General features: G+C 55.9%; 1 protein-coding gene across 2 annotated transcripts in view; it reads right to left on the bottom strand.

Moving 5' to 3' along the window:
- Positions 1–10,254, bottom strand: part of LOC137356821 (perilipin-2-like) — a 49,904-nt gene extending 39,650 nt beyond the window's left edge. For both annotated transcript variants that reach the window (XR_010971112.1, XM_068022631.1), the window contains exons 1-5: positions 10,132–10,254; positions 9,270–9,468; positions 6,904–6,986; positions 5,905–6,157; positions 2,854–3,041 (exon numbers count right to left, since the gene is read on the bottom strand). Coding sequence is in view for 1 of the 2 variants with exons in the window: in XM_068022631.1 (XP_067878732.1) it covers positions 2,854–3,041; positions 5,905–6,157; positions 6,904–6,986; positions 9,270–9,468; positions 10,132–10,167 (759 nt within the window). In the remaining variant the exon portion in view is untranslated. The remainder of the gene's footprint in view (positions 1–2,853; positions 3,042–5,904; positions 6,158–6,903; positions 6,987–9,269; positions 9,469–10,131) is intronic.
- Positions 10,255–11,790: the final 1,536 nt, after the last annotated feature.

The following is an 11,790-nucleotide window of genomic DNA, read 5'->3' as shown; positions in this document are numbered from 1 at the left end:
CGGGAGACTGAGAGAAGGGCGGGAGACTGAGAGAAGGGCGGGAGACTGAGAGAAGGGCGGGAGACTGAGAGAAGGGCGGGAGACTGAGAGAAGGGCGGGAGACTGAGAGAAGGGCGGGAGACTGAGAGAAGGGCGGGAGACTGAGAGAAGGGCGGGAGACTGAGAGAAGGGCGGGAGACTGAGAGAAGGGCGGGAGACTGAGAGAAGGGCGGGAGACTGAGAGAAGGGCGGGAGACTGAGAGAAGGGCGGGAGACTGAGAGAAGGGCGGGAGACTGAGAGAAGGGCGGGAGACTGAGAGAAGGGCGGGAGACTGAGAGAAGGGCGGGAGACTGAGAGAAGGGCGGGAGACTGAGAGAAGGGCGGGAGACTGAGAGAAGGGCGGGAGACTGAGAGAAGGGCGGGAGACTGAGAGAAGGGCGGGAGACTGAGAGAAGGGCGGGAGACTGAGAGACGGGCGGGAGACTGAGAGACGGGCGGGAGACTGAGAGACGGGCGGGAGACTGAGAGAAGGGCGGGAGACTGAGAGACGGGCGGGAGACTGAGAGAAGGGCGGGAGACTGAGAGAAGGGCGGGAGACTGAGAGAAGGGCGGGAGACTGAGAGAAGGGCGGGAGACTGAGAGAAGGGCGGGAGACTGAGAGAAGGGCGGGAGACTGAGAGAAGGGCGGGAGACGGAGAGAAGGGCGGGAGACGGAGAGAAGGGCGGGAGACGGAGAGAAGGGCGGGAGACGGAGAGAAGGGCGGGAGACGGAGAGAAGGGCGGGAGACGGAGAGAAGGGCGGGAGACGGAGAGAAGGGCGGGAGACGGAGAGAAGGGCGGGAGACGGAGAGAAGGGCGGGAGACGGAGAGAAGGGCGGGAGACGGAGAGAAGGGCGGGAGACGGAGAGAAGGGCGGGAGACGGAGAGAAGGGCGGGAGACGGAGAGAAGGGCGGGAGACGGAGAGAAGGGCGGGAGACGGAGAGAAGGGCGGGAGACGGAGAGAAGGGCGGGAGACGGAGAGAAGGGCGGGAGACGGAGAGAAGGGCGGGAGACGGAGAGAAGGGCGGGAGACGGAGAGAAGGGCGGGAGACGGAGAGAAGGGCGGGAGACGGAGAGAAGGGCGGGAGACGGAGAGAAGGGCGGGAGACGGAGAGAAGGGCGGGAGACGGAGAGAAGGGCGGGAGACGGAGAGAAGGGCGGGAGACGGAGAGAAGGGCGGGAGACGGAGAGAAGGGCGGGAGACGGAGAGAAGGGCGGGAGACGGAGAGAAGGGCGGGAGACGGAGAGAAGGGCGGGAGACGGAGAGAAGGGCGGGAGACGGAGAGAAGGGCGGGAGACGGAGAGAAGGGCGGGAGACGGAGAGAAGGGCGGGAGACGGAGAGAAGGGCGGGAGACGGAGAGAAGGGCGGGAGACGGAGAGAAGGGCGGGAGACGGAGAGAAGGGCGGGAGACGGAGAGAAGGGCGGGAGACGGAGAGAAGGGCGGGAGACGGAGAGAAGGGCGGGAGACGGAGAGAAGGGCGGGAGACGGAGAGAAGGGCGGGAGACGGAGAGAAGGGCGGGAGACGGAGAGAAGGGCGGGAGACGGAGAGAAGGGCGGGAGACGGAGAGAAGGGCGGGAGACGGAGAGAAGGGCGGGAGACGGAGAGAAGGGCGGGAGACGGAGAGAAGGGCGGGAGACGGAGAGAAGGGCGGGAGACGGAGAGAAGGGCGGGAGACGGAGAGAAGGGCGGGAGACGGAGAGAAGGGCGGGAGACGGAGAGAAGGGCGGGAGACGGAGAGAAGGGCGGGAGACGGAGAGAAGGGCGGGAGACGGAGAGAAGGGCGGGAGACGGAGAGAAGGGCGGGAGACGGAGAGAAGGGCGGGAGACGGAGAGAAGGGCGGGAGACGGAGAGAAGGGCGGGAGACGGAGAGAAGGGCGGGAGACGGAGAGAAGGGCGGGAGACGGAGAGAAGGGCGGGAGACGGAGAGAAGGGCGGGAGACGGAGAGAAGGGCGGGAGACGGAGAGAAGGGCGGGAGACGGAGAGAAGGGCGGGAGACGGAGAGAAGGGCGGGAGACGGAGAGAAGGGCGGGAGACGGAGAGAAGGGCGGGAGACGGAGAGAAGGGCGGGAGACGGAGAGAAGGGCGGGAGACGGAGAGAAGGGCGGGAGACGGAGAGAAGGGCGGGAGACGGAGAGAAGGGCGGGAGACGGAGAGAAGGGCGGGAGACGGAGAGAAGGGCGGGAGACGGAGAGAAGGGCGGGAGACCGAGAGAAGGGCGGGAGACCGAGAGAAGGGCGGGAGACCGAGAGAAGGGCGGGAGACCGAGAGAAGGGCGGGAGACCGCCAGAAGGGCGGGAGACCGAGAGAAGGGCGGGAGACCGAGAGAAGGGGGGGAGACCGAGAGAAGGGGGGGGAGACAGACAGAAGGGGGGGAGACAGACAGAAGGGGGGGAGACAGACAGAAGGGGGGGAGACAGACAGAAGGGGGGGAGACAGACAGAAGGGGGGGAGACAGACAGAAGGGGGGGAGACAGACAGAAGGGGGGGAGACAGACAGAAGGGGGGGAGACAGACAGAAGGGGGGGAGACAGACAGAAGGGGGAAGACAGAGAGAGAGAGAGAGAGAGAAGACAGAGAGAGGGAAGGGGAGGGGAGACAGAGCTAGGGAGAGGGAGAGTGAGACAGACAAAGAATGAGAGAGAGGTGCAAATAGAGAGTGAGAGGGGTGAAGAGATTATAGATGGGATGAGGTAAGAGTGGAGATTTTCAATTGTTATCTGGGAGCGTGAGAGGAAGTTTGAAAGCTTCTCCAATACGGGATATTAGGAAGCAGAGACTCCGGTGTATTTGGGAGAATGAGCAGGAAGTTAGAAAAGACAGAACATACCCAGTCAACCACCTCCATCAACAGCAGCATGTCAGTCAGTGCCTCCTCCTGGACACTCTGGGAATAGAGCAGGGTTCTCTGGTATAAGCGTGATCGAACCTTCACCGTCAGACATCGCACCCTGGAGTACAGGCTGGGCGGGACAGGTACCTCCCGATCAAACCCACCAACGGCGAAGGCTGCCGGTGCTGTGTCAAGTGGAGAAGATCAGAAATCAGTCAGGTGCTTTCGTGCTGTCAGAATCCCTCCCTCACGTTCAGACCAGAGCAGGATTGGAACTGCTTTTAAATCCAGTGCCACAGTCCCAGCCGGTCTCTCTGAGCAGCTGAAGGCACTGCCACCAATGGTGGAGCGATGGAAATCGGGGGATGTTCAAGAGGCTGGAATTGGAGGATTGTAGAGATCTCGGAGGGTTGTAGGGGCTGGAGGAGGTTACAGAGATAGGGAGGGGTGTAGGGGCTGGGGGAGGTTACAGAGATAGGTAGGGTTGTAGGGGCTGGAGGAGGTTACAGAGATAGGGAGGGGTGTAGGGGCTGGAAGAGGTTACAGAGATAGGGAGGGGTGTAGGGGCTGGAGGAGGTTACAGAGATAGGGAGGGGTGTAGGGGCTGGAGGAGGTTACAGAGATAGGGAGGGTTGTAGGGGCTGGAGGAGGTTACAGAGATAGGGAGGGGTGTAGCGGCAGGAGGAGGTTACAGAGATAGGGAGGGGTGTAGGGGCTGGAGGAGGTTACACAGATCGGGAGGGGTGTAGGGGCTGGAGGAGGTTACAGAGATAGGGAGGGGTGTAGGGGCTGGAGGAGGTTACAGCGATACCGAGGGTTGTAGGGGCTGGAGGAGGTTACAGAGATAGGGAGGGGTGTAGGGGCTGGAGGAGGTTACAGCGATAGGGAGGGTTGTAGGGGCTGGAGGAGGTTACAGAGATAGGGAGGGGTGTCGGGGCTGGAGGAGGTTACAGAGATAGGGAGGGGTGTAGGGGCTGGAGGAGGTTACAGAGATAGGAAGGGGTGCAGGGGCTGGAGGAGGTTACAGAGATAGGGAGGGGTGTAGGGGCTGGAGGAGGTTACAGAGATAGGGAGGGGTGCAGGGGCTGGAGGAGGTTACAGAGATCGGGAGGGGTTTAGGGGCTGGAGGAGGTTACAGAGATAGGGAGGGGTGTCGGGGCTGGAGGAGGTTACAGAGATAGGGAGGGGTGTAGGGGCTGGAGGAGGTTACAGAGATAGGGAGGGTTGTAGGGGCTGGAGGAGGTTACAGAGATAGGGAGGGGTGTAGGGGCTGGAGGAGGTTACACAGATAGGGAGGGGTGTAGGGGCTGGAGGAGGTTACAGCGATAGGGAGGGTTGTAGGAGGTTACAGAGATAGGGAGGGGTGTAGGGGCTGGAGGAGGTTACAGCGATAGGGAGTGTTGTAGGGGCTGGAGGAGGTTACAGAGATAGGGAGGGGTGTCGGGGCTGGAGGAGGTTACAGAGATAGGGAGGGGTGTAGGGGCTGGAGGAGGTTACAGAGATAGGGAGGGGTGCAGGGGCTGGAGGAGGTTACAGAGATAGGGAGGGGTGTAGGGGCTGGAGGAGGTTACAGAGATAGGGAGGGGTGTAGGGGCTGGAGGAGGTTACAGAGATCGGGAGGGGTGTAGGGGCTGGAGGAGGTTACAGAGATAGGGAGGGGAGTAAGGGCTGGAGGAGGTTACAGAGATAGGGAGGGGTGTCGGGGCTGGAGGAGGTTACAGAGATAGGGAGGGGTGTCGGGGCTGGAGGAGGTTACAGAGATAGGGAGGGGTGCAGGGGCTGGAGGAGGTTACAGAGATAGGGAGGGGTGTAGGGGCTGGAGGAGGTTACAGAGATAGGGAGGGGTGTAGGGGCTGGAGGAGGTTACAGAGATAGGGAGGGGTGCAGGGGCTGGAGGAGGTTACAGAGATAGGGAGGGTGTAGGGGCCGGAGGAGGTTACAGAGATAGGGAGGGGAGTAAGGGCTGGAGGAGGTTACAGTGATAGGGAGGGGTGTAGGGGCCGGAGGAGGTTACAGAGATAGGGAGGGGTGTAGGGGCTGGAGGAGGTTACAGAGATAAGGAGGGTTATAGGGGCTGGAGGAGGTTACAGAGATAGGGAGGGGAGTAAGGGCTGGAGGAGGTTACAGTGATAGGGAGGGGTGTAGGGACTGGAGGAGGTTACAGAGATAGGGAGGGTGTAGGGGCCGGAGGAGGTTACAGAGATAGGGAGGGGTGTAGGGGCTGGAGGAGGTTACAGAGATAGGGAGGGGTGTAGGGGCTGGAGGAGGTTCCAGAGACCAGATGTAGGGGCTACACCCCTCCCTTATCATCTCCTTATGTGGCTTGGTGTCTAACGTTTATCTGTTTTGCACTCCTCTGAAGCACCCTGGGACATTTTACTGTGGTTAAAGTTGCTTTATAAATGCAGGTTGTTTGCAGCCACTGAATGAGGAGCAGTCCACTGGTCAATTGCGCCATCTGGCGGGAAGCCTCTGCACTGCAGCCAGCAGATTGCGGCTGGTGAGAATCGCCATCTACTGGTCTTGCAGCTAATGGCTTCGGGTCACGATGCGACAATTTGTCCATTTAACGCTTTGAATTTCCTCGTGGGGATCTGCCAATCGGATGGCAGAAGGGCTGCGGGAACGCCTGGAGAAGGAGTGCAAATGTTCGGGAGAAGGAGATCGTTCTGAAGTGTCTGTACGCCGTTATAGAGCTGTGACGATACCTGGTCGGTTATATACAGCCAATTCTGGCCTCTCGCCCACCCCCCCCCCGATTTCCATCGCTCCACCATTGGCAGCCGTGCCTTCAGCTGCCTGGGGCCCGAAGCTCTGGAATTCCCTCCCTAAACCTCTCTGTCTCTCTCTCTCCTCCTTTAAGATGCTCCTTAAAACCGACCTCTTTGACCAGGTTTTTGGTCGCCTGTCCCTAATATGTCCATATGTGGCTCAGTGTCAGATTTTGTTCGATAACGCTCCTGTGAAGCGCCTTGGAGATGTATTTTACTGTGTCAGAGGCGCAATATAAATGCAAAGTCAGCTGTTGAAGGATTGGGTGTCACTTACCACAGTCATCTGCAATGTCTGGTAGATAATGGTCCACCATCCCCTCCAGCCTCAGCAGGGCTCCGTCCCCAGTGGCCACCATCACCTGCCCCACCCTGGAGGTCAGGAAGGCTGTGGCCTGCGAGGAGATGACTGCCTGAGTCTCCTCCATCATGGCGCTCGTCCTCACCTTCAGCTTCTCCGCCTCTTCGCTGACCCGCTCCTGGACGTCGTCCAAGGCCAGCGTGAAGGACTCCCTCAAGTGAAAGGCCACCTGCAAGTCAAAGGGGAAGAGGTGAGGCAAGGGTTGCCACCGCCGTCGCACGGGGTGGGGTCCTCTCTCCGGCTGCCTTGGCCTCTGTTGGCACTGCACGCCATTTTGTTTAGGCCTCAGGACCATGGCGCAGGCTTGCCGCTATTGACTTTTCTTCATTGATTGGTCAGAAGATCACAGCTTTGAAAAATGGAGACAGGTCCCACCCCATTGGATTAGGGTCACTTCCCATTAGAGTAGAATCCCACCCCAAAGGATTAGGGTCACTTCCCATTAGAGTAGAATCCCATCCTGTTGGATTATATAATGACTTCCCATTGGATTAGGGTCACCTCCCATTAGAGTTGGGCAGCGTTTCAATGGCTCAGTGGGTAAAGGCAATTCCCGAGGCAAAACCATGAGGTTCCGGTCTTGGTGCTACTCCAGTGCTAATGTAGCTGATCTCTGCTTTTTGGGTAGTAGAGGGTGCTGTAATTAGCCTCAGTGCTTTGGAGCTAGGGAAAGGAAGGGTTCCTCTGCTGACTGCTATCCAGTGGGAGGGGGGGGGTACCGGGTGAGTACAGCATCAACCCTCCCCCCTACCATGCCCAAATATCCTGCTGATGTCCAACACTTGAATCAATGTGTGAAGGAGGAGGCGGGTTGCCTCCGCCTGTGGAACTGTGCCCCCTCCATCGACACAAGAGGCGGAGAGAGGAAACCAGACGAAATAACACAAGTGTAATAAAAAAAAAGGGTACACCAACCTCGTCTATGGACAGCTGAAGAATCGGGTACTTTTCTTCCAATTTATCCAGCCTGTTGGAGGCAAATGCGTTGGCCGAGGCAACTGTGAGGTGGTGGCAGAAGAGGGATAGACCCATCACTAACACTGGTAAAACAGTCTTCCCCCATTCCCTAGCTTAGGAAAAGCACTCTGCAGCTCCGTAAAGATACAATACTTCAGGAAGCCTTGGAGATTGGGCACAGCGCAGATTCACCAGAATGATCCCGGGGATAAAAAGGGTTAAATGACTAGGACAGGTCGCACAGACTCGGCTTGTGTTCCCTCGAGTGTAGAACATTAAGGGGTGATCTAATCGAGGGGGTTTAAGATGATTGAAGGATTCGACAGGGTCGATAGAGAGAGACTATTACCTCTGGCGGGGGAGGGGGAGTCCGGAACAAGGGGGCAGAACCTTCAAATTCGAGCCAGACCGTTCAGGGGTGATGTCAGGAAGCACTTCTTCACACAAAGGGGGAGTGGGAATCTGGAACTCTCACCCCGCAAAAAAGCTGTCGAGGCTGGGGTTTTGGGTGGGGGGGGGGGGGGGGCAATTGAAAATGTCAAAACTGAGATTGATAGATTTTTTTGGGGGGGGGTAAGGGGATTAAGGGTAACGGAGTTAAGATACACATCAGCTATGATCTAAATGAATGGCAGAACAGGCTCGAGGGGCTGAATGGCCTCCTCCTGTTGCTATGACATGTCCAGTGACCTAGATTTTCCACCCACTTAACGGTTCTTTAACCCTCCGGCGTTTTTAAGGTCTCATGCGGGGAGTGGTGAATTCTCTCCGCTCCAGTATATCTCCAAGCTGAACAATGCAGGCAATATATATTATGTTCAGAACAAAAATGCCTCTTTAGATTCGGTTTTGCTTCTCATAATTTTTTTTTAATAAATGGGACTTCTGTGACACACATACTTCCTCACTTAAGCATTAATATTATGCGACATCAAGAGCTGATTTGGCACTGGGGAGCACACACTGGTTGCTCTTAAACCAGCTCCCTGGGCGACCTGGTCCTGATATAAAGCCGCAGAGCACCAGACGGCTCGATGCTTCACCCTCTCCACAGCATTGTTTTCCTGACATTTTCCTTCCATCTAAATTCCAAACGCCCGAAAACCGTTTCGCAAGACAGGAGCTGCTGACTCAAGCGCACTGTTCTATAATCGGGCGTGTGCGAGCGAGACTGATTTAACAAGCTGCTTTAAGGCATTTGGGACGGGCAAAATATTTATATCACATGCCGCTGTTACATGTGACAGGTCCTCAATAGAGGCTATTGTCGTCTAGCCGCAGTTTTAAAGGCTCAAACTGTTTACTGCCTTAAACAGATTACAGCCACAAACAGCGTCAGTGTCCCTCAACAGACTGGGAGTCACACACTGCATAAATACATGCCCACATATTGAGAAAGAGACACACACAGACCAGACATATACATGCATACAAGTAAGGTGGAGCTGTGTCTCTGTGGGTAGATGCCAGCCTCCTGAATGACAAGGTTTGTGGGTTCAAGTCCCCAACTCCACAAAAAAATCAAGGCTGGCGCTTCAGTGCAGTACCGAGGGAGTGCTGCACTGTCTGAGGTGCCACCTCTGTGGATGGAAAAGATTCCACGGCCACTACTGGAAGAAGAGTAGGGACGAGTTCTCCCTGGGGTCAATATGTGCCCCTCAATCAATACGGCTAAAAAAAAACCAGGTGATCTGGGCCATTATCACACCGCGGTTTGTGGGATCTCGCTGTGCGCAAATTGGCTGCTGCGTTTCCTACATTACAACAGTGACCCACACTGCAGAACATTTCATTGGCTGTAAGGCGCTGTGAGACACGTCTGGCGGCCATGAAAGGTGCTATACAAATGCAAGTCTTTCTTTCACGCGCACAGTCGTCAACCACATAATACCAGAAACGCGGCAGCCAATTTGCGCACAGCGAGATCCCACAAACCGCAATGTGATAATAACCCACATGATATGCTTTTTGGTGATGTTGGTTGAGGGATAAATATTGGGTCCCCAGGACACTGGGGTGAACTGCCCCCCACCCCCCACTTCTTTCAATAGTGGGATCTTTTACACCACCTGAAAGGGCAGACGGGGCCCTCAGTTTAACATCTCATCCGAAAGACGGCACCTGTGACAGTGCAGCACTCCTTCAGTCTTGCGCTGGTGGATTATGCACTCCCTGAACTTGGGACTTGTACTCACAAACCTCCTGACCCGTGAGGTAAGATTGCTACGGCTCCAGCAGCGGATGGGCCGAGGTGGGGGGGTGGGAGGGGGAGCGATGTTTTACGACGCTATTGAAACCCGCACATTGCGCGCGCTGGCACTCACTCTGAGACTCGAAGATCTCCAGGAACGGCTTGGCACCCCTCGCTGCTACTCCCGTGGCCATCCTCGCGCCCTTCTCCACCACGCTGCAGATGGAGGTGGTCAGCCAGTTGGTCCTCCTGATGTCAACGTAGGTGGTCAGCAAAACCTGGGAGGCAGAATTTACCAGGGGAAGCCTCCCGACTCGCCAGACGACGCTCGGCTGAAACGAGGAGGGAGAGGGGAACAGGGAAAATCCAACCGATAATCAATAGCTTGCAATTGTCCACATATCAGAAGTCCTGTGCGAACTTCTTGTCTGCAAACCGTTATTTCCTTTTATAAATAATAGAAATTCGCTATGTAAACATGTCACGCTGTAACTACACACCCTCAGCAAAGGTGGCGCTGTTGCAATCTCACCTCCCACCCCCCCCACCCTCCATCTCAGCTGTATAAACACCGACAAGAGCCAGCTGGGCCGAATGGCCTGCTTCTGTGCTGTAAATATTTGGCAACATCTTCTGCCCATTGGCTTGTAGTGAGGTGACCTTCGGATAAGGTTGGCTATGCTTCCTGCCTCCCCTTTGGGCCCCGACTGACTGAGCTGTGTTCGCCCCGATTCCCATAGCGAATAGAATTTCATAGAATTTTACAGCTCAGGGTCGAGCCATGTTACGTTCCACACGAGCCTCCTCCCACCCCTTCTTCATCTCACCCTATCACCATATCCTTCTGTTCCTTTCTCCCTCGTGTGTTTATCCAGCTTCCCCATGAATATACTCTTGTGGCGCTTGCCCAAAGTTTAATGAGCGAGCGTGGGCCTTGAACCCACCTGCATAGGTGGGGTGGGAGCATCAGGTGGGGAGGAAGAATAAAGACCTACCTGAATGTCTCTGTTTGATGATGATCTCTCCGCCATCCCAGAAATCCAAGGCTGGAAGGGTAAGGACGGCAGCTTACCTTCTCTGAACGGGTCAAGAGTTTGTGTTTTTCTTGCACCACAAGCGGACGGCTTCACGGGTCACTGATCCCGGCTCTCTTCTTTTATAAAAAAAAAAGCTGAATTTAAATTCTGCTGGGATCTGAACTCACATCCTGTGGATTCGTGATCTGCTCGACTGCCGTAACCCCTGCCATACTATAGGGGCGGAACAGCTAAACTTGAGTTTAAGAGGAGTGAAATGGGGATGCAGAGAACTCAGTAATGGGAAGAGGGAAGGGTCGGGATTCTGTTGGAAGGAATTAAATGGGCAAAATCTTTGGACTGAGGGTTATCTGCACAGCGGGAGGCCGACTCGCCGATCATGCCCGCGTTGGCTCTTTGAAAGAGCTGTCCAATTGCGTCCCACTCCCTCCCTGCTGTTTCCCTCCCCGCTCTTTCCCTCCCCCCCACCCCCCAACCCCTGTAGCTCGAGGGTAGGAAGGGGGTGGCAGATTGGAGGAAGAGTTAAAATCGGAAAGCAGGGAAAGTACTCTCGGAGATTCGGGAGAAAACAGAGCTTACCAACAGGGAACTGACACGGTGTGCCCAAGCGGAGATCCCAAAGAAATCCAGCTGCTCGCAAACCTCCGAGCCGAGTGTGAAGTCAATCACCGAGAGAGGATAAAAAAAAACACACCAAGAAACGCACCACCCTTCCGACTGGCAATTGGACAGCAGCATCTGTCCATCGAGCCAAACGTAGCTCGAGGATAGGTCAGGAGACCTGTCCATCATTAAAGCTACACCGCAAGACGAAATGTATGAAAAATTCCCCTGGAAAGTGCTTTCGCCAGTCAGGGAAATAACAAAAACACCGCTGATCAGCTGCTCCGTAGGTCGGTCTCAGCCATGAGCTGCCGCACTCATCCGTAACTTCAAATTAATCATCCCATTTCTCAGTCTCCGCTTGCGAGCTGGTATAATCATTGGAGGGTTTAAGATGAAAGGAGGATAAGATTAGTTAAAGAAACCAAAGCGCCTTGCTTTCAAGGGAAAACAGTGAGGGTTTTGTTGGAGTGGGTTGATATGGGGTGGTTACACGCTATAATCCTTAAAGTGTCAGCTGTCGCTCAATGGGATCCGCTCTCGTTTCTCGGTCCATAGGATTGTGGGTTTGAGACCCCACTCCAGAGACCTGAGCGCGAAATCCGGGCTAACACTCCCAGTGCCAGTACTGAGGGAATGCTACACTGTCAAAGGTGCTGTCTGTCAGATCAGGTATTAAACCAAGGCCCTGACTGCCTGCACAGGAGGACATAAAAGATCCCAAGACCACTATCGGAAAGGGGTTCTTCCCCTGGGGCATGTTGTGTTCGGTTGCTCTCTGCGGTGTTAGTAAGACTGCTCACTAGGGTGTCAGTCGACCCTGAGGGGCTGCAATTCGAAAAGTGAAACTAAGATTGACCCGGGCAGCCATAACAGGGTCATCATTTATCCTTCAATTAACATCACGAAGAACTGATGACCTGGTGATTAGCACACTGCTGCTTGAGAGCTTGTGGGACAGTGCGGCACTCCCTCAGTACTGACCCTCCGACAGTGCGGCGCTCCCTCAGTACT

The sequence above is a fragment of the Heterodontus francisci genome, chromosome 46 (assembly GCF_036365525.1).
Source record: "Heterodontus francisci isolate sHetFra1 chromosome 46, sHetFra1.hap1, whole genome shotgun sequence".
Classification (NCBI taxonomy): Eukaryota; Metazoa; Chordata; class Chondrichthyes; order Heterodontiformes; family Heterodontidae; genus Heterodontus; species Heterodontus francisci.
The sequence above is the reverse complement of the archived record's forward strand: the minus strand, read 5'-3'. Positions and strand labels throughout refer to the sequence as shown.